This window comes from Colossoma macropomum, unplaced genomic scaffold (genome assembly GCF_904425465.1).
Source record: "Colossoma macropomum unplaced genomic scaffold, Colossoma_macropomum, whole genome shotgun sequence".
Lineage (NCBI taxonomy): Eukaryota > Metazoa > Chordata > Actinopteri > Characiformes > Serrasalmidae > Colossoma > Colossoma macropomum.
This window is the reverse complement of record NW_023494795.1, coordinates 20,827,888-20,851,534: the sequence shown is the minus strand read 5'-3', so window position 1 is coordinate 20,851,534 and position 23,647 is coordinate 20,827,888. Positions and strand designations below refer to the sequence as shown.

The 23,647-nt window shown below is 39.0% G+C and overlaps 1 protein-coding gene across 1 annotated transcript; it reads left to right on the top strand.

The window, feature by feature from the left end:
* Positions 1-7,704: 7,704 nt before the first annotated feature.
* Positions 7,705-22,014, top strand: LOC118815588 (E3 ubiquitin-protein ligase pellino homolog 2). Its single transcript, XM_036581814.1, has 6 exons — positions 7,705-8,011; positions 13,864-13,993; positions 14,203-14,304; positions 17,817-18,014; positions 18,140-18,325; positions 19,635-22,014. Exons 1-6 carry the CDS (start codon positions 7,938-7,940, stop codon positions 20,232-20,234), a joined length of 1,290 nt encoding a protein of 429 aa, XP_036437707.1. The 5' UTR covers positions 7,705-7,937; the 3' UTR covers positions 20,235-22,014.
* Positions 22,015-23,647: the final 1,633 nt, after the last annotated feature.

Here is a 23,647-nt window from a genome sequence, read left to right as displayed (position 1 = left end):
TGGTAAGTAAAACAAAAAGAAAGAGGCACCCAATATGCAAACAGAAAGAGCCATGAGCCAACGGGAAAGAAATGTTTCACCCAACAAGATTGTGTTAGCAAATCAAATATGTTACTGTATTTTAGTTAAACAACACAGCTTACTTAGTTTCACTCAGTTATACATATTTGTTAAGTAACTTCACCGTTCGAATGTATGAAATCATCAAAAACGTTCCCTAATGTAAAACAGTTAAGTAAAACGTGGAATATATTCAGTTTTTTGCGTAACACACTTAATTAATTTGAGTTAAAACAAATTGTGGAATTGCAGTGTACTCTTCTGGGAAGACTTTACACTAGATCTGGAACATTGCTGTGAGGATTTGATTGCATTCAGTCACAAGAGCATCAGTGAAGCCAGGTACTGATGTTGGGTGATTAGCTCTGGATCACAAGCGGCACTCCAGCTCATCTCAAAGGTACTGAATGGAGCTCCATCACTCCAGAGATCACAGGTCCACTGCTCCACAGCCTACTGCTGGGTGTCTTTATACTAACACTTGGCACTGGGCATAGTGACATCAGGTTCATGTGCAGCTGCTCCATAGCATCTCATTCTATTGCTATTTCTTTTCAATGGAGATTATACAAGCTGTGTGTGTGCGATTGGATGCCTGTGTCAACAAACTAATTAGAAAAAGAGTCCTGATAGTTTTGTACATACAGTAGAGATACCAGTATAGCCAAACTAACAAGGGCGCGGCACACTGCTTTAAGCCCTTGTGCTGCCTGTAAGTCCAGCAACTGAAACACAGCCATGCAACAGCCTGCATTCTGTTTGTTCACTATGCTTGCCTTATTTTTGCTCAAGGCTGCAACAAACACTTAGAAACTGCCACATAAAGCATTTCCTTTCCCCAATCCACATGCTAACAATTAAAGGGCCTTCAGGGCTTTGTGTCTGGTGACAGTTTACTGTCTATGTGAATGGGGTGGTGGGGGCACGTTTGTGAGTGGGTAAGGCATATGACACCTAACAGATGAGGAAGTGATGCAACCTGCTTTGCTTTTAAAAGGAACGATGAGCAGCGCTATTATGCAGTATGACAGGAAGTGATGTGCAGGGTGTGCTTCCAGCAGGACACATGGTCAGGAGCTCTGACAGATGGGAGCATTGTTTTTGCACTCATGCTGGCCGAAGGCCAAAGGTCTAAGCCTCTGAAATGATTACTGAGTGTTCATTAGTGTATTTGCTTTGATTAATAGATTGCTTATGACACAATTATTGCACAAGCAGCATTTGAGCAGACTAAGTTAATACCCACTTTACTAAATGGCCTAAACTGGGCATTAATAGTTTGCTTTGCCTGAAAGCCTTGTTGAAAAGTTACAAAGTTGTTAGTATCAGTATCCAAGAGCTTCCTTGTTCTGTTTCCCACATTTTCAGTGGTGACTGATGGAAGCCATTCACTTAAAGCCAACGTAATGTAAAGCAAACTGTGGAAAGGAACCAATGACGAGTGACCATTCAGGTGATGTCCAGTTATAGTTATATTTAACTCAGTGTATAGCTGTACTTATACATCCGTAGTAACAAGAACTGTTACATGGTCATTATGATTGCCTCATTCTGTACACATGAAAAGGACACTAGGTGTCTAAAGGTATTCAGATATACGTTTTAATTATTGAATTCAGCTACTTAAAGGTGCACCTAATGCTGAGACAGATGGTAATGGCAATGGAATGAGACGTTCTGGAGCACCTGCACATAAGCCTAAGGTCACCATGCCCAGTGCCAAGCGTCAACTAGAGGGGTATAAAGCCCTGCAGCATTGTGCTAGGGAGCAGTGAACCTGTGTTCTCTGGAGTGATGGAGCTCCATCCAGTACCTTTGAAATAACTCAGAGTGGCATTTGTGGTCCAGAACTAATCATCCAACATCAATACAAACATCATCACTAATGCTCACTAAAGGCTGAATACAATCAAATCCTAACAGCAACTTTCCAACATCTGGTGTAAATCTGTCACAGAAGAGTACTACAGCAAAGTCTCTATAATAATGTTATATGTTATAGCTATGTAATATTCTTTAGGGGTAGTATTGTACCTCTCAGCCTCAACGGTTTCATAGAATTCATGATTTTGTATCCCCTTTTTGTTTTCATCCAAGAATGTTCTCACACTACAGTAACCCAGCATGCATTATGTAAATATCTCATATGACCACTGGGAATCCCCCCAAGGCAGAAAAGAACTTCGGACTACTAGCACAGCCACCGACATAGAGGTTAGTAAATACAAGTGATATTTGGCTTCCAAGAGTTAGCTATCTGGTGTCCTTCTTCACTGGCCAGCTCATGAAAAAAATTTAACAGCCCACCCTCAACTACCCACCCTAAGGCCCTTGTAGTTTAATTTAGTTTAAAAAGTTCCTCCCACTTTCAAGATGCATCACCAAAATGGGCTTTCCCTAGTTTCCCTAGAGGCACCATGGAAAAGGGCGAGAGTGGGCACGTGTACAACAGATGTAGAGATGGTTACATTTTTCTTTTTGCCAGAGTGTCACTTTAATACTTTTGATTTCAGAAGAAACACTAGATGAGCTTTGCCTTGTTAAGAAGTTACAAAGTTGTTAGAATCTGGATATGTGAGTTGGATAGCCTTAACTATAAGCATTTAAATTGCGTAATAGCGTCTGAACCTTTTTTCAAATATGGAATAATCCATTCTTAAATGCATCATAGTAATGTGTGCAAAACATAGGTCAAATTTCTCTAATACTGTATGTCTTACAGCATTTAAAAAATGTTGTAAAGAGCCACTAGTGGCAAAAAATGTGAGCTTGAGTATCAAGTATTTGAGCTTGTTAACAGGTGCATAAAGTGGTTCTTGGCTACCCCTCCCAGCCTCATTGTTTGTGAGCAGTTGAGCTGTTTGGTCTTAGTCGTCCTACAAACAAGACTGATTGCTGAAAACTGAGTTTCAGATTCCACCCTGTGTGACACAATGGGATTTGTTTTCTCAAGATGGACTCATTTGTTCTCAGTCAGTTTTGCTCGACAGACAACATCTGGTCATGAAAAGACAGTTTGTGTTGGCTTGCATGTGATGGCAAATGTTTCCCCTTAGTAAAGCTTAACACATTGAGCAGTCCATGAAAATCATTTTGTTGAAAATATTCTTTTTATGTGATCCAACTGAGCACATTCATTCATTTTGTACACTCAAAAAATTAGCCAATGAGGTTTGAATAAAAAATTTTAACAATTAAGGGAAATTTCAACCTAAAACTAGAGCTTTATATGCTATTTATCGTGTTATGCAGTATTCTGTAGTACAGCATTATATCTCTCAGCCTCATGCATTTGACAACTCATATTGTTTTCATGTATGTGTTTGTCAGTGATCTCTCACTACAAAATCCAGCATGCATTTCGCAAATGCATCATACAACCTTTGAGAATCACTGGGGTCTCAACCATTCCTGACAGCTGGCCACTGATCTATAGGCTAATAAGTAACTCTTACCTCAGCTGTCATACAAAACTATACAAAAACAATGATTATATAATTATTTAGCACAAAATATATGCAAAGGACATGCTTTTTACCCTCACAGCCAGAGGAAAGAAGCCAAACTAAGGTACTATCTGCCTTCTTTCTGCATTCACCAGCTAATAAAAAAAATCCAAATCCTTACAAATTCAACTAGAAGCTGTTTTTCAAAAGTACTGGTGGGTTTTAGACTGGAAATCTTGCTCTAGAGATTACTGTGGCTCGATGTAGGTGAGTAGGCATGTTTACAACAGATACATTTTTCATTTTGGCCAGGATGTCAGTGTAATTGCAGTTGATTTGCATTGTGAGGTGACATATGCTGAGATCCTAGAACAGCCCTGTGACAACACACAAATAATGGGGCACATTACAATGAAAAAGTAAATTTAATAAATTGAGTGTTCGCATGTGGAATTTCAAGTGCAATCTAATCCTCTGATCATGCAGAAAGATATATTTTAGACAGGCAAGCATTGGTAAATGTTTAAAGTATACAACTGAAAAAAACAGTGGCAAAAGGATGTAATGAAATCTACAGTGGGTGCTAGCGTGGGAAACAGGAAATACCTCCAGTCTCTATCCATCAGGAAGTATTGAATGACTATAGTCTATATAATATAACGATATTAATAATAATAATAATATAATACATTATAATAACTATAAGAATATTATTTCAAATGCTTGAGGAGTTCTTTTTTATTCTACACTTTCTAACGTTTTAATTTATTTTAATTCATTTATGTGTTTTTTAAATGTTCAGGTGCATCTAAAACATTAGCTTGATTTTGAGAGATCATTAAATATTGACATGCTGTATAGCTAAATAGTTATAGTAAATCACTGAACTGTAGTCAACTGTAAATCAACTTGAAAGCCAAACAAAAGAAAACTGTAGTAACCAAGAGCTTCCTTGTTCTTCCTTGGACCCACATTTTCAGTGGTGACTGATGGAAGCCATTCACTTAAAGCCAACATAATGTAAAGCCAACAGTGGAGAGGAACCCGAGGACGAGTGACCATTCAGGTGATGTCCAGTCCTGAGCCTGCACTAAATATTTTATTACAACATTAACCATTCAGTTAAATTAAATTCACTGTATAGCTGTACTTATATATCCACAGTAACAATTACTGTTACACAGTCATGATGTAACCTAAGGTCACCAAGCCCAGTGCCAAGCATGCCAAGCATTGGGCTGGGGAGCAGTGGAAGTCTGTTCTCTAGAGTGATGGAGCTCCATCCAATACCTATGGGATAAGCTGGAGTGGTGTTTGTGGTCCAAAACAAATTTATCCAACATCAGTACCTGACCTCACTAATGCTCACTAAAGGCTAAATACAATCAAATCCTAACAGCAACTTTCCAACATCTAGTGTAAATCCGTCACAGAAGAGTACTGCAGCAACTCCCTATTAAAGGAGCTTTTCAGACTAAAACTAGCACTTAATATGTTATTTGTCATGTTGCTTAATTTATTTTTAGGGCAGAATTGTACCCCTCAGCTTCAACTGCTTCATAAAATTCATGATTTTGTATCTTATTTTTTGTCTTCATCTAAGAATGTTCTTATACTACAGTATCTCAGCATGCATTATGGAAATATCTCATACAACCACTGGGGATGCCCCCAAGGCAAAAAAGAACTTCTGACTGCTAGCACAGCCACTAACATAGAGGTTAGTAAATACAAGTGATATTTGGCTTCCAATTGGTGAGTTAGCTATCTGATGTCCTTCTTCACTGGCCAGCTCGTGAGAAAAATTTAACAGCCCATCCTCAAGTACCCACCCCGAGGCCCTTATAGTTCAAAAGTTCCTCCCACTTTCAAGATGCATCACCAAAATGGGGTTTCCCTAGTCTTCAAACCGGAAAACCCCACTCCAGAGACTACTGAGGCACCACAGGAGGAGATGAGAGTAGGCATGTGTACAACAGACGTAGAGATGGTTACATTTTTCATTTTGGGTAGAGTGTCACTTTAATAACCTTGAATTCAGCAGGTGTCTACAAACTTTTGGGTTTATAGTGTATGTACCTTACTATTCTATTGCTGGGGAAGTTGTTTCTTCCTTTTAATGTTTTAATATAATAATAAGCTACAAAACTAAACAGGAGGCACCCAAGAGCTTTATAACTATGTGCATCTAAAACATAATTTCATAATTTCATAATTCAGCATAGTGGACGCCAGCACAGTACCACTTACCACAAATATTCATACCAATTATAACAGTATCATAAAGGTTATACAGGGTCTGCTTTCACAAAATATAGTCATCAGAACCAGCGTGTGCAGCATGTACTGAGTCTCCATGTTTGCTTGTGTCTGCTGACTGCAAGGGCAGACTATTTATTATTAGGTTATCTATTATTTATACATTAATTAGAAGATCATTTATTTGTTTCCTGAGAGATCCCCAAGACATTCTCATGTCATTTTTCCTCAAAATAATGTGGTTCAGAGGGTTCATCTGATTCAGTCTTTCTTTTTTTTTACTGTCTATTAAACACATCATGAGGTAACTGAATGAGCTGAAGTCTATGGGTTGGCTCTTTAGAAATAACAAAGTGGATGAATGCTGTTTGGATGTTGAAGGTCATGACCTCTGAAAAGTAGGAAGCCCTGAATTGTTCATGATGTCAGCATGTCTCTCTTTCCTGGCTTTAATTTCTGAAACTGGGGCAGAAACAACACCAGACATGCAAGACTGAGGACAACGCAAATTTTGTACTTTTAATTATAGCTTTGACTGTAATAGATAAGTGGGTTACAAACTCTGCCTCTATGTTATATATCATTCTTATAATCAGCTTCAGACTAGTTTTCATATTTACCCTCTGTAAGACAAAATGTAACTGGTAATAAAATGTTAATGAAATGAACATATGTGCATATGGATCTTCATGTAGTTATAGTAACCATAACTTGACTTTTAGCAAACCATTGGTGCTGCTTATGTGTTGAATGATAACAGCATCTTAATTGTAAATGTCTGTAATCAACAGATACTGTGATCAACATCCAATAATAGTTATTGTGTTAATACTTTACCTCTCTGTCACCTGATGAGGCTTTTGCTGCTGCACTGAAAAGCAATCTGAAACTGAAAGATATCAATTGTGTTGAATGCAACAGATTTCATTCACTTGCAACCACCTGATACATTTGTATCATGAACCATTTTCAGTGTGCACATCATTAATAAAAACTGAAAGAAGGACTTAATCCCTCCTAGGCCTCCCACTAATAGAGTGTGAGCAGTGTAGGCCCAGCTACATCACTTAATACTGTTTCACTCGTAGATGTAATGGGCCTGTTTAGGAAAATCACTTACTAGCCTTCATTCTTTGTACTACGCAGCACAAAGCAAGCCCAGTGTGTAGCAGAGAGTGAATGTCAACGTGTCCAACGTGGACATTGAGAGCTTTATGCGTTCATCAGTTCGGGCGCCTCCCAGTGGACAACCTTTTCTTTTCATGTGCAAATGCAGCTTTAGCTGTGACGGGTAGCCCTGATACAAGATGAGATCAGACTATCAAAGTAACTGGCTCAGCTTTAACCGACAGAAACACCCATTTGTAGCGTTAAGGCAAAATCATCAGCCTCTCTGCGTTAGAGTAGACATAGAAGTTCTCCTAATGCAGCATTTATCCCGGATGACCCTTTTATGATTCTATGAATGGACCTCCTCGTTTTCAACGTACCAATGCAGCCACTACTGAAGCGAGAGACTTAAAGTTGCTTGAACATGTTGCTAGCATAAAGCAGCTAAGCTCACGCTTTACTCGCTCTCATTAAAGATTTCTTCAACCGCACGCAGCGTTTTTATCACATACTCCACTGCTTAAGCTTACTATTTCAGACTGACGTAATGGTTAAAGGCAAGCTTCGTACTCAGACCTCAACATTCAGTCCACTAGAGAAGGACACTTCGTGCTGGGAAATATTTTAAAATAACGTATAGAGATATTTGTCTCTTGATACAACGCGGGTGGAGTTGGTAGTATGTGTGTACTTAAGTAATCAAAGTTAACAATGGCTTAACAATGAGCATTTTATTTCTAGAAGACGATTTCATTGTTGTAGCACCCCTCTGTTGAGAGTGGTACAGTCCACTCTGCCCCGAGCTGTTTTTTTTTCCTCCTCCGCCGCTGAGACGGACTTGGTTCGGATATTGCTGCTCAACTGCTCCACGTTTCCCGCACAAATTCATAAAGGGAGATGTGCCCAGAGAAATCCGCCTACCACATCTGGAGCGTATCCTCCTCTTAAAACGGACGCCGACCATCGCCACTCGACACGTTAAGTTACTTATTCGTGGCTCTAAACGGTAAATTGGGTCGTTTATCATAAAGAAAGCGAACGAAAGCGACGCTTTTCAGTCCCATGTTGTCGCCGAATCAGGACGAACATGCCCGCTCTAAAGATCCGGTGAAATACGGCGAACTGGTGATACTCGGGTGAGTAAGGAGCTAGTTTCGGGGGTGCACATGGCTATCCTGTGTCTTAGCCTTCCTTTAGAGGCTCTAGAGGATCCTCTGAGGTTCACGGTTTCCTCTGTGTTAGAGTTCAGGGAATGGTTCAGGAAAGACGGCTGTAACGTTAGCTAGCAACGTGTTCAGAAGTAGCCTGAGCAAGAACAGCTGAGCTGCACTTGTGATGGTAAATGGTAGACTGTAGCTCAGTTACTAAAGGCTTGGGTTCTCTAAAGGAACAAAAAATGTGATTGGTGTTAGTGCTATTGGCACTTATTGATCAGGTTCTAGTTGTGGTTGCCTACTAAAATACTGTGGGCTTCAAAATAACATCAACTCAAGAGAGAAAAAGGTTCAGGTTCCACACTCTTTTACAGCATTCTACACATAAGGGTGGGCAGTATGGCAAAGAAATACTGTCACTGTACACTAAGACCCAATATACCTCATGATATTTCGTTTCTGTGAGGTTTATTTACAAATTGGAACAGACAAATACGCATAAGTAGTACCACATTTAAAAAAGGTATCAAAACTATTGGTACATTTTTTTTTTTTCATTTATTCATTTTTATTTTACAGACTGATGCAATTGAATTGTACACACAATTTCACTACATTTAGAATACTGGTTCATACAAATTGAGTTAAACATAACTAATTTATGCTCTCTTTGGAATAAAAATAACCACAATATGTTCAGGAAAGTATATTGTGTCATAATTATCCCAATAACAATGAAATATCATTATATAAGCCACCCATAACTGCACAAACTACTACATAGTACAAAACTGGGACATAATCCTGGACCCACATTCATCAAGATGCTTATCTGGGATCAGTTTAGGCCTCTTACATTTAACACAGAATAGAAAAACATTAGATCAGTGTTCTCACTCTGCATCATAAATATGAGACCAAGCCTGGAAATGGTAGACAAATGTTCTTCTATACTGGGAAATATGCATCTGATGGGATCTTGAAAGAAAATTGTCCTTTGGTATCAGCATGTTTGCTATAGATGTTCATCTCGCACAACAAGATAAACCTGCAGTGATTTAATACTAAGGTTAAGGTGCTCACTTGAGTTTCTGAAGTTATTGTGTTCATAGGCCAGCACGGCCTGTTCTAACTATGTATAAGTTTCCTGTTGGTGTGGCCCCTGTTTGTCAGTCCTACTAGTTATCAGACTTCATGGGTTGCACTGCCTGTTGTTGGGTCTTTGGCCAGGTCTGTCATGTTGTGACGCATTCAACACTGGAGAAATTAGCTCATATGTGTTAATAGTGTAGTTATAGCTACATCTGGTCTGAAGATGTGTGTGACAAAAGTGTGTCCATAATGATTTTAATGTTTATTTCTATGAAGCAAAAAAGTAATGCAAAGTAATGGCTTTACGTTTTATTCATTTACATCGTTATCAATGGTACAAAGCCACTTCATTTATGTTCCTTTATGATTCAAAAAAATGATTGCTTACTTTGTTGTATCCCATTGAAAGCTCTATATAATGATATATATATATTTGGAAAAACTGTATTTCGTGTAAAATCAACAACTAATATTTGCCTGATTACACTTTAGGCAGTATTTTCCTGGAGCATAAGCAAATGAATGTCTCTTAGTAAACAGGAAACCATAACTTCCTAGAGCTGTAAAACTCAAGACATGAGTGCTCCTCTATTCAGAGTGGAACTGAATGGAAATACATCTCATTACTTCTCATCAGTTTCTTTAGTCGCTACATAATTTTTGTTGAGGCTTCTTGAAATCAGATTTCTTTAGCTCTTTTATTTGGTCATGAATGGTGTTGAAATTCACTATTGTTAGTTGTCTGGAAATCTTTGTTTTTCTTTTTTAATCAAAATGCTTTCTCTATAGAGTCGTACCCTAGAACTAGGCCAGCTTCAGTCAATCTTTAGGTTCTATTAGGTCACTTATGGTATCGGACTTCTTGTTGGCGAGTACTAAAAAACATATTTGTACTTGGTCCAAAAAAATAGTAGGTATCAGTGCATCCCTAGTTCAGATGTAGTCTGGGCTGGAGTGCCTATGATTATATTCTCTTAAACCTCCTCCAATAATGTGGAAAAAAAAGGCATAAAAATGTTCATTTGATGTTTCATTTAATGCATTTTAGGTCATTTTTGAAGTCATTTTGAGAAATCTGGGAAGTCATTTCATGAACCATGCCTATCGTTACGTAACAGTGTTTATGTAGACATTGTTAGGTTATGTCTTGCTTGATTATGACTGCTGTGATGGTAGTAATTTCTGCTTGCGGTTCTATGGAAATATCAGTGTTATGTTAGTGCCAAGCTAGCAGTGATGTTTACTTTCCACTGTTTATCTTTCAAGGTGTAAAAAACATGACTAAACCAGTTCACAAAGAACACAAATAAAAATGAGTCAGTTAAAATTTGAGGATTCGGTTCAAGTCCTGCTGTGAGTTTAATTAGCTTTATGCAGCTGTTTGTTGGTTAATGTAGTGCTGACACTGTAGTGTTACATTCTAAATAATACAGCCGTCCATATTTGTTATCTGCCAGACTTTCAGTATTCCAAGATCAGACCATGCGGTCCCTGAAACTCAATTGTAAAGTGAGTTTGATTCGAGCGGTAGCCTGAATCTAGTTATGTCCTGGAACGTGTCCAAGCAATACTGTGGAGCAGAAATCGAAACTAATGACTCATTGGTTGATGCTGTGTATTGAGTGAGTGCTGGATTTTGGTAGGATGCACGGCCCTTTTAAAAAGTTATACTTGAGCTACATTCATAGAATTTAACATGAAACAAGAGCAAATCCAAAAGGACAAATGATCATGCTCTGCGTCACTTGACTATGTTGTACATCAGTTGATGTACAAATAATTGCATTGGTTTAATTACGATGGCACACAGTGCTTCAATTTGTTCTGTGGAAAGAGAGGTGCAGTAATGACAACTTTAAGCAGGCATGTAGGTCATAGATTTTTGCACTGGTGTGATGTATTATATGTTATATAAAGAGGTTTCAGTACCATGTGGACTTGAATTTGACAAAGCAGTGAAACATTTCGATTTTTCATTCCTATTAAGTGGTTTTACAAATTTAAGTGTTCAAGTTTGTTTGAATATTTCTATGTGAGTTGACCCCTGAGGCTGCACTAGTTGTCTGGTCTTTGTCTGAAATAAGGCTGATTTCTACCTCTGTGAAGATGCACACAAACTTATCCGTGATGAGGTGCAGATAAAGCGTTCCTGGGTAAGCGTCGCTCGCAAAGATCACCACTTGCACATCTCCAAAATTTTAACTACATGTTGTGTGAATTTGCAAAGCTTTGAGTGAAACAAATGCTGATAGGGTAGCATTGAGACCTAAACCACATTTGACCCAAACCAGAAGAAGAGCAGAAACAGGCTTTTTTCTCTCCACGTGTTCGCAGCAGATCTGTAAATAGTTTGTTGTAGTTAATTGCAATTAATCACATTTGTCTTTATTATTGGTGTTACTAAATTATTAATCAGTTATTACATTATTAATGCATTAACCTTGATAGCACTAGTTCACAGACATGCAAACACAGAGGTATAATTCGGCCTTTATAGATCACAATGATTTTGGCTTTTCAGGTATTGGTATAGGATATATTCACTTGCATCAGACAAGTGACACACATTGCTACATCTCAAGTGTTTTAGGTCAGCATGGACATACAGGGGAGAAAGTATTTGAATTTTTCATTCTGGGTGTGTGTGTGTGTGCGTGCGTGCGCACTCATGCGAGCACTAGTTCTGCTGTGCCGCTCTTCTGTCTCTGCTGTCTCACTGTGCATTGCTGAACTGGCACATTGACCAGTCTGGACACAGTCAATGTATTTGCACCACTGCTCACCTCAAACCATGCAGACATTTTAGTTCAGTCACACAGCCAGCAACCTGAAACTAAGAGTGAACATCACAATACATGGAGACATTTTGACAGTGCACAGTATGTTTCACAATATTTAGCTTTTCTGAGGTTTGTGAACAAGTTGGAATGGATAAAATGCACCAGCAAAACAGAAGAGACAAATTAGAGGCCCATATACTGTAGGCTTGTTATATTTTATTGTTTTCCCTGATGTCCACTTAGGACTTTGCATGAGTTCATGGCCAAATACAGTCCTATTTCATTTTTACATGATCATTATCCAACTTCTCTATATCTCTTAGAATGGAACAGGCTGTGTTTATTACTATGACCTTAACACTGACGTATGTAAATAAGTTCTGTTCTGATTGACTGCCCTGTATTGTGCTTGATTCAAAAAGCCAGGCTAAAACACTCTCTAAAACTTTAGTGTAAATGGATGGGGCTAAAATTCTGTAAGCTGAGCACACACACACACACACACACACACGTACACACACACAGTTTCCCATGATAATGGCCCTTTTAAAAAGGGCTAAAAAGTATAGTGACTTTGTTTAATTCAGCATTTCCAAAAATTCGCTATTTAAGAAGGAACAGGAGGAAAATTTTATAAAAATGAATGAAACAAGATGACAGCATTATAGGCTGACATCTAGTTAAGTGTTTGTTACTATGCAGTTTATGAAGTTGCTATGTTGTTGTTATTTACAGGTTCTCTATAATTGCTCTAAATAAGTGTTTGTTATACATGCAGTTGTTCAAAAAGCATTGCCGGTGCCCGTGATATACTCAAAAAATTAAATTTGTCATGGTAACAATTACACATCGTCATATTGCCTAGCCCTACCTGAAATGGTTTCAGACATTTGCATTTTCTGTTTATCAATCAGATTTTTAATTATTGGAATCTAACTTGTTTCATGAAATGTACTGGAAAAATATGTTAACTCATAGGGCAGGGTTATGATTGTCTCTAGGGGCCTTAAAGTACTAACTGGGTGAATATCTCATCAGTTTCCCATGCTTTGCCTCAGTTGTGCTGTTTGTCACTGATAGCTGCAAGAAGAACAAAAGAGTCTTTCTGTGGCATCAGCAGCAAACTGCAGGCTGTAGAGACTGGATGCCAAACTGAGTTACTGTGTACAAAGCATTCAGATCCCTCTAAGAAGTGGAGCGCGTGGGACACTGAAGCCCTCTATACCTATTATGGGTGCCACGTGCATCTGATTGGCTCAAAATATCTCAAAACCTCTTAACTGAAAGTTTTCCATAGCCTTATTATTCAAGAACTGGCAATGAATTCCCCCTGTTTACTCTGTGAAGGTATGCAGTCTAACCACTGAGCCTAAGACTAGATCAGACATGTTTTCTACTAATACCATGTGTGGTGGCATTCATTGCTTGGCCAGGTAACGCCACCCAAGACGTGTTATAGTACAAAGGCTTTGTTGTTAAAGACAAAATAACAGCCTTTTTTCGTTTCTGACTGCCTCCTTTTTATATACGTCTGCTTCAGTGGATTTTAGTTGTATAAAGGAGAAACCCAAATGCCATTCCTTTGGAAAAAAATAAAACATCTTGTGACATAACATTTTATAGTATTTCTATGATTTCAGATATTATTTGTTGAGTTTATGTAATGTTTACTTAATAGGTACTGATACATGAGCATAGAAAATGACAAAGAATAGTCTGGCTCTTTATTGAAAACTCTCTGACTCTTAATTGAAAAAAAATGTTATTTATTGTTGTTGGTTATATGGCCAAGGGTAAATACACTTCACTATAAATAAATTGTAAAGATGTGTATGTGTAGTATGTGTAATTGTGTCTACTTATTATGTGTATGTAATATACAGTTTTTTCTGCTACTTTAGCACCCTAATTTCCTTTAAGTCTAAATATCTATCTAAATAAGTGTCTCTTGTTGATCTCCAGGTACAATGGCTCCCTTCCTGGTGGAGATAAGGGTCGGAAGAGGAGTCGCTTTGCTCTGTACAGGAGAGCAAAGGCTAATGGTGTCAAACCAAGCACTGTGCATATCCTCAGCAACCCTCAAGACAGCAAGGTGTGTGGCTTAATGTTACAAGAGTAGATAAACAAGTAGAATGAATAGGTTAGTAGGTTAGTTTGAACATCTTGAAGGCTGTTTTATTTGCCTATTTAAATCAGTCATTTTGTACCTTTTTTAAAAGAATGTATATGATCTTCTGGCTATAATGGTGTATACTATAGCGCTGAGTTTAATTAATGAATAGGTCTGACCTTTTCTTTCAGGCGGTGAACAGCAGGGGTCAGCACAGTATCTCCTTCACCCTCTCTAGGAATCAGACTGTGGTGGTGGAATACTGCCATGACAACGACACAGATATGTTCCAGGTGAGACACCGAGAACCACACACACACACACACACACACACACACACACACACACCACATCTTCTAAGCCGCTTATCTTTCTGGGTCACGGGGGGAGCTGGAGCCTATCCCAGCAGTCACTAGGCGGAAGGCCCGAGAACTGCTGAGCAACATTAATTTCTGAATTATTGGTGTGCACAGGCTATTCTTGGTAGAGTCTTTTTTTAGGGGGTAGTAACTAGTTACAGTTACTCAGGCACGTATTACACTATGTTTTAGCTCCGGTCCTAAAATCTGATTGGCTGAGATGTTCGAAGCCGTTTTAAAAATACTCAATATATGTGCACCTACAACTGCCTCACAACAGCTGAATTTTGTATTACTCACAAAAAACCCTTGTGCTGTTAATGGATTAATTTGGCTGTAATGCTGCCCATGTTGAGCACCAAGCATACTGATGATGTAAAAACCCATTTTTGTTTAAACCCAGGGGCTGACAACCCACTTTCTTAACTAGAACTAGGCTGGTCATCGAGCTAACCAGCTAAAATACAGCAAATACGCTAAAAAACTCCAGCATTAATGTCACAGTCTTAATTTAAAGTACTTATGATATACTTCACTGTACAACGACTATATAAGTCACTTGAATGGCTAACACTTCAAATGTCTGTGTTTCAGTCAGATCTACCTTAAGTAACGTTAAACTCAAACAGATTCATCCTCCCTAAATAGTGTGCTATGTACGCTTTTAAATTCTAATATTTTGTTTATTGAGTATGGATGTGGCTGAATCCCAAATGGCTATCTGTTAGCTATATTATGCACTGTTGGTGTGCAGAAGCCAGTGTTTCAATTCCTGCTGGAGCTGTTAAGATTCAGCCCCAGGGTAGGAAAAGGGGCGCTGTTAGCTTGGTGCTAAATAAGACTCGTGGTAGTAATTTGATGACCAAAAAGTACTCCTAAAGCAAAGGTTTTTGCATTAAACACTGCTATGCAATAATATGTTCATTATTATATGAATTTTTTTTTAAAAGTTTGTGAAATGACCTCAATATACAGTGATAAACGATCAAACATTCTACTACTCTGCTTTGCGCTGTGAGCCACCTTCCTCCTGTGATAAAACCACAGAAAAGCACGACCTCTCATGGCTTATTGCTTAAGTAAAGTTATATATCTATGGAAAATATACTTGTGTATTTTTTAACTGTCTCATAGCAACAATATGGTTGTATATGTATGTATCCAGTCATAAAGAACCATGCTACTTTAAAAAGGCCCTGGAATTAATAAACGATTCATTTTGTTTTCATATCATTGTCGCAATCTTTTGGACTGAATTGGCAATTGTTTGACAACAGTAGGCCGCCCACGCTGTTTACAGAAATGATTGATGAATACACATATTGGATGTTCATTATGGCTTTCAGAGTTGTGCTGGGACTTGGATACAATTACCATACGTTGATGGTACATTTCTTATTGTACTATTTGTTGCTGTATATTTGTTTGTTTTGTTAATAAACATGGGGGAACACCCCTTTCTTCTATACTTTCTCCTAACCCCTGAACACATTTCAGGCACAGAATATTTCCTTGCTTTAAGCATTGTATCCAGATACCTAGTGTAATGTAGCTACTTTAAAGTGCCAAAGTGCTTTAAACATTGCTGATACATGATTTCTCTTGTTGCTGAATGCAGTCAGATCCTCACAGCAATGTTCCTATCTCTACAGTCTTCCCAGAGTAGAGGCTGTTTCTGCAGCAAAGGGATGGATAAACTCCATATTAAGACCATATTTCAGAAGAAACATTTTTTGAGGGGAAAGTAATCTACTTTTCACTCAGTTACATTTTACATTAGTCACTAAGTTTTCATTATGTTACACCGTTGCCAGCATCTGTACGGCTTTGTGATTTGTCACAAAGTGCATTTTGAAATGTATTATTTAATTTTAAACCCACAGTTCTTCAAAAGGAGAAGAACAGCACATAATAAACTTTAGTTCCTGTGCTGATAGATGCTGGATGTACTAAGTAGTATTAGTGCTACTTTCAATCTTCTGCTGGACTTGTTTACTTGAGCTATTATTTCACAGAAGTAACAAGTGTGGGTGTTGGCTACTCTACCCACCTCTGCTTGTAACCCACCTATTGGTTTCAACATACACTAAATGCCCAAAAGTTTACTACACCTGCTTATACAAAAATTCTTCTGAAATCAGGGGTATTAATAGGGAGTTTGTCCCCTTTGCTGCAATAACAGGCTATTCTGTTCTGGGAAGGCTCTACATCAGATGTTGGAAGATTGCTGTGAGGATTTGATTGCATTTAGCCATAAGAGCCTCAGTGGAGTCAGATACTGATTTTGAATGATTAGTTCTGGATCACAAATGTCACTCCAACTTATCCCAGAGGTACTGAATGGTGCACCCTCACTCCAGAGAACACAGTTCCACTTCTCCACAGCCCAGTGCAGGGGGACTTTATGCCCCTCTAGCTCATTCCTGGCATTGAGCATGGTAACCTTAGGCTCATGTGCAGCTGCGCCAGTGTCCAATTCTACTGCCAGTGCTGTTTTGTGGAGTTCATGCAGACTGCAACCTGTATCAATAAATGGGTGCACCTTAAAGTAGCTGAATTCACTGATAAGACATCTAGATACTTTTGAACAAATAATGTTTTACTTAAGAAATAGTAGTTGCTGGATGAGAAGTTTTAAAATGAATAAAAGCACGCATCTTAACAAAAACAAAAAAGAGAGCTCATATTACTTGTGTTTTAAAAGAGCTGCATGGGGTAGCTGTATCTTTCAGGATAAAATTTGAAGTTCAGCTCCTAGTTTTTAAGGCTCTAAATTACCTTAATGCACCTGCTTACATCATAGAATGTTCTGTTTATGTTCCAGCTCGTGATCTTAGATCTGCAGATACTGACCTTCTGCAAATACCTTTTGTAAAATACAGAAAACTTGGAGAGACTCTTTCGGTTATTATGCTTCTAAACTGTGGGACTCAATTTCACCTTTTATTAGACACTTTTAAGAAGCTAAGAAGCGTTTAATTAAAACTCTACGTCTCTTGGTATTTGTCTTTCTCATTTGACCTGTGTCTTTCTTATGATTTTAAATTAGTACTCATAATTTCTTCTATTCTTGTTAAGCTTAATCACCTGTCTGTAAAGCACACTGAGCTGCCACTGGCATGAAAAGTGCTATATAAATAAAGATTATTTTTATTATTATTATTATTGTTATAATTATTATTAGAAGTAGTAGTAATAGTAGTATAAATCTTAACTAATTTTCTCCAGGGGTGTGAAGGTTACCAGCACACAGTACTTTCAAAACATTTCATGTAGAATTTGTTTTGTCACTTGGTCGACATTTTCAGTGACAAACTCTGATGCATTCATCAAAGATGGCAGATTTAAAGATGAGATCAACTATTAAGTAAGATATGTGCAAAGTACACAGTTTATAAGCTTTTTAGAAAATGGTAAGAAGTCACTTGTCCTGTCTTTGCCTTTAGATTGGCCGCTCCACTGAAAGCCCCATAGACTTTGTGGTGACTGATACACCAGGTGGATCGAAAGAAAGTGAAGACTCTTCTGTTGCCCCAAGCACCATCTCACGCTTTGCTTGCAGGGTGGTCTGTGAACGGAACCCCCCCTACACTGCCCGTATTTATGCAGCTGGCTTTGACTCTTCTAAAAACATTTTCCTTGGGGTTGGTATTCTTCAAAAACTTTAACGTTGTGTCATTTTTGAGCTTTGCTTCTTACTTCATAAAATGCTAGTGCCTGAAACATCATGTCTATAATTGTACACGTAATGATCAATCTCTTCCTGCAGGAAAAAGCCACCAAATGGAAGAACGCAGATGGTCAGATGGATGGGCTCACCACCAACGGAGTGCTGGTGATGCATCCGCAGGGTTTCCCAGAAGAGTCAAAGCAGGGCATGTGGAGAGAGATTTCTGTCTGTGGAGACGTCTACACCCTGAGAGAGACCAGATCCGGCCCCATTCGTGGACAACTGGTAAACACTGTCACAACCTAGTTAATACGTTCATTCCCTTAATACTGTCCCTTAAAGGTCTGTGTAGAAACAGGTCACGGAGAAACAGCCCAAAAAAATATATTTGGTGATTACAGAAATGAAGGATTTAAAAAATACAGTAGTAGCTTAAGCACGGAAGCTTCTAAAACAAACCTGGCTGCATGTTCTTCTCAAAAAATTGTTGTAGGCCTAATTCTAAATGTAGTTACATGTCATTCTAAGGCCTTAATTTTGTTTACACTGAGTTTCTGGTGTCAAAAACAGTTTAACCTCACTGGGTTAAGGACCCTGATACAGCAAGCTGACTGTCAGATGCCATCACACCTTTAGTCAGTGTCTGTGGCCAACCATCATCGTATGCATAATGCATGCATAATGTAATACAGTTAAAAAAATTAATATTTAAGTAAAAAAAAAGAAACTCATCCATTACATTTGTCTAATGTTTGTGATTTAACTGTACCCCATGGAAGTTTTTTATCATTTTTATATTGTTTTATTATTTTATATATGTGTATGCAGATATATGTAATAACATAAATAATCATCATTAATTAGCATTCACACATATAAAATTGTAATGAAAAGTTTGGACAGCCTCGGTTGATTTTCTAGGTGACAATAAGTTAACACATCCTGCAGTTTCAGTGCACAATTACTGTTTATTTGTGGGTTTTATCATATTGGGGTGGCAGGGAATATAAAAAGTATATGAAATGTGCCGTAACTTTTGCACATGGCACATTTTATGTATTCTGATATGTTACATTCATCTAATAAACAGTAATTGTGTGTTAACATGTGCAAAAGGGTGTTCTGTGTAGTGTTAACTTATTTTAATCAACAAAATATTTAACTTGACCAGGGGTGCCCAAACTTTTGTGTATGACTATACATATAAAGCATAGCTGGTATTTACATGAAGCTGTGGGCAATGATTTAACATGCCAATAGGCTTCCTCACTTCCTATTGGCTGTATGTATATTGGAACACTGTTATTGGTAGATAGCAAAACAGCTCATGTGACACCTTCACTTTAGGTTTTAGCACAGCATTATTCCCTGAATACCAGTTTTATATCCTTTTGAGAATGACTCGCTAGAAAGGTTGTTAGCTGATTGTAGAGCAGTCCCCCTCAAACCCAACCCCCCATGCCCCCATCAGCACACACAGCAGTTCTCTTTACTGTAATTGCCACAGATATTATGAAAGGTCTGTGTTGAATTTTTATTGCAATTTCTTGGCTGTTGGGTGTTTTTGTCAATCAATTTTCCTGTCCTCCACTAGGCCCTGGGTGAGAGCAGTGCCCTGCAGGATGGCTCTCTGGTGGACCTGTGTGGAGCCACCTTGCTGTGGCGCACTGCTGAAGGCCTACTCAAAGCACCCACCTTGCGCCACCTGGACGCCCTGCGTCTAGAGCTGAACGCAGCCCGGCCGCAGTGCCCTGTGGGTCTGAGCACCCTGGCCTTCCCTAGCCTGCCCCGCAGCCACAGCCTGGAGGAGCGTCAGCCCTGGGCCTACCTCGCTTGCGGCCATGTCCATGGCAGACACGACTGGGGCCAGAGGCCCGAACGCACCCGCGACCGGGATGAAGGGGCAAGCGGGGGCACGGGCGGGCGGCGGGAGTGCCCCCTGTGCCGAACAGTGGGGCCTTACGTGCCCCTGTGGCTTGGCTGCGAACCGGCTTTTTACATGGACGCTGGCGCCCCCACTCATGCCTTCGTGCCCTGCGGCCATGTGTGCTCAGAGAGGACGGCCCGGTACTGGGCCGAGACACCCCTGCCCCACGGGACCCACGCCTTCCGCCCCGCTTGCCCCTTCTGCTCCGCACCGCTGTCGGGCAGCCCCGGCTTCACTCGCCTCATCTTCCAGGGGCCCATAGATTGATGAGGTGGCCACAGGAGGGTAGAAAGCAGGACAGGAGTGCTATGGAGACCAGTGCCTATCTCACGACTGTGTTCATACTGTAGATAGACATGCCGTAATTTACATGCAAATCTGCCATTGCTTCTTTAGAGTATGCACACAGTTAACTTTGTATGTGGATTCTACCTCTGAATACTGTCCTGAGTTAGCCTGGTCCAAATCTTGTAAGGGTTTGCCCCATTTTCCTTCTTGGATTCAGTTTGGCACTGACCGAATAGTAATCCTTTAATCAAGCCATATTAACATGTTCTGATGAGCTGCAAGGGCAGTGGTTCATGTTTAGTGATATTTGAAGTAGAGGACACGGAGGTTGATTAAAAAAAATGTAGAAGTGCCCAAAGCACTTGAGATTGGCACTAACAGAGTTTTATTATTGACTGTACACCATGTCCAGAAGTATTCAGACACCCCTTCTAATTAGTGAATTGAGTTTCTTTAAGGTGCACTCTTTGCTGACACAGGTGTCTAGTTGTTCACACAGAGCTTGTACAGTCTCCATGAAAAAGCATTGCTAATAGAATGGGACGCTCTGGAGCAACTGCCTGTGAGCCTAAGGTTACAGTGACCGATGCCAAGCTAGAGCCTAGCACGAGGCTGCGGAGCAGTAGATCTGTGTTCTCTGGAGTGATGGAGCTCAATCCAATACCTTTGGGATAAGTTGGAGTGGCGTTTGTGATCCAGAACTAATCATCCAACATCAGTTCCTGCCTCACTATTGCTCTTGTGCTGTGATGAAAGAAACGTTGGATGAGCAGGTGTCTACTTTTGGACATAGTGTATATTGGTTTTTGCGATTGGTTCAGCAAGAGCTAGATTTACCAACATACTCATTGATATCACCCATGTAGCCTATTCTGACAGTGCCAGATGGAATCTGTGGAGCAGAATGAAAGCGAAAGTACCTCTTGAGTCCAGAATGACCATATGATACCTAACTTTCTCCAAATGCTTATTCAGTAACTGGTGAGTCCACTCACATCTTCGCTTTGTTTTGTGTCTTAGTTTTATCAGAAGTCTCAAGACCTGAAATCAAAAGCTATGCTGCAGAAACATGATCAAAACTGAACAGAAGAATATTGTCATGCTCCAAAAATAAACTCCAATATAGTAACTTTATAGGAGAAGACAAAAACGCTCTTAACTTTTAATGGAAGTTATTGCAACAAGATTTTTTTGCAAAATAATTTTGGAGCATTTCTATTGGTCCATCCATTATGGAATCAAAATTGTGTTCAGATTCTGTAGAAAAAAACAAAGGGAAAAATGTTTATTTTGGACAGTCACTATATGGGTATTCATAGGAAATTACTCTGTAGATCTATCATCTGGCCTTTAATCTGTGGAGTCAATGTCCATTGTTGCACTCCCTCCTTTTTACCCATCTATGGCCACTAAAGCTTTCTCAGTACATACTTGTGATTTCATCTCACTCTGCACACTAGACAAGACAACCCCCCAATACAACACTCATCTTAAGCAATAAGCATTACTAGAATTAAGCTGTAGCTCAACTGAGAGATGCAATGACTCGAGTGTGTACTAGCTGATTCTAGCTTAAACATGGCTGAACTCGGCTTTGGGTCGAAGGGCTTTGCCAAGTCATGAGTAATGTAGCCCTTGTGATTTTCTTTTTTTTTTTATTTAATTTTTTTAGATTGTTCTTTGTATTATTATGATTGTTTTAGCATTTAAATGAGAATAGAAGTTGTAGCTGCCGTATATACAGTAGTTGTTTGAAAAAGTCAAGATGTCATATTTTTCTACATGATTATTGTGTTACTAAACTTTGACCGAAGGTCAGATTTTTTTATATACAACTGTTTCACATATAGCAGTATATTTACTATATATATAAATATTATTTTAATGTACAAATATGATTTGAATCCTGGAGAGCTCACAGCTAATGTAAGTAGGCTTCACTGTGTCATGCTCCAAAATGGCATAGGAATCCCATATATGAATACAATGACTAGTATAATGAATGTACTATTCCAGTGCTTAGTTAATATCTCTGCTCTCCGTGGTGCTATCATTGATCTTAAATGAGTCGTATATATTTTTATCTAAACTTCACTGCACTCCTTGATAGTATTTGATTGTTTTGGTTACCTTAAAGCTGAAAAAAAAACACATTCACCCACTAAATCACCCGTACAAACGCAGGCCTTGCACTGTGCATCTCTATTTTTTTCCTAGATAAGCTGATCACATGAGAAAGCTTTTTTAAGTACAGGGTGTAAAGATAGATAAGCTCTCCTTTACCTCACATGCAAAAGAAGAGACCTCAATTTAACATATTTTTATATTAACAGAAAGAGATAACATTTCATTTTTCACCTTTTCCTGCTTGTTGTCATGACTGTATTTCACATCTGCTAAATTTTCTTTTGGATTGTTTATCAGGGCTTACATGTTCTTTGATATTTGATGCATCGTGCCAATAAGAGTATGCATTTACTATTAATCCTGAGTTATTCTGCCATTGTAGGCCACTAAAAATTGGCTCGAACTGAAACTGGTTTTGCTTATCTTCTTTCCACCCAGTTAACACATTCCTTAGTTTTATGTCTGAGACTACGACCAACTTCAGAAGTCTTGGTTGTAGCAATTTCAGTCTGTTGCAACTGTAGACATGGGCTGCGTTCACATTACCAGGCAGAAGCGGCACAAATCCATTTTTTTTGCTTTAGTGTAACATGGATGTGGTTTTTCAGAGCTGTGTGAACACAAAAATCTGATTGTTGCAATCCAGATCAGAACCGCTTTCATATGCGATTCTAGATCGGAAACATGTCTGACTCAAGACCATGCGACCATAATAAGAAAGGTCAGATCGGACTTTATGTTTTTGTGTGTGCACGTTACTGTCATCATCCAGTGTTGGGAGTGCTGCAACAGCACCTAGCTTGAAGTTAGTGCTGATAATGGCTCTTAAAGCAATGCTTGTGGCCCTTTTTATGGCCTTTTCAGCTTGATTATGAACAGCAAACTAGCTTTTCAGAGCGAGTAGGTTTTGTGGTGAAGGCTTGTTCTGCTAGTTCTTTCATTTGTCGTTGTTTATGATTTAGATGTTGTTTGTTCACATTAAAGGAACACTCCGGCCAAAATGAAAAATGTATCGTCACACCTGTTATAAACATGCTCACTTGACCCTGACAGTGGTCTTACAGTAGTCTCTAAAGTGAGATTTACTTGTCCAAAGATGAGGAAGACCCTTTTGTAATGTATCTTGAAGGTGGAAGTGCATTTTGACAGACTACAAGTGCTTTGCTGTGGATATTTGAATGATTTCTTAAACATAATTTTAACAACCAAGTTAATTTAGGTTTAACAACCACATTTAGTGCTATGTCACGTGAGCGGCGTAGAGA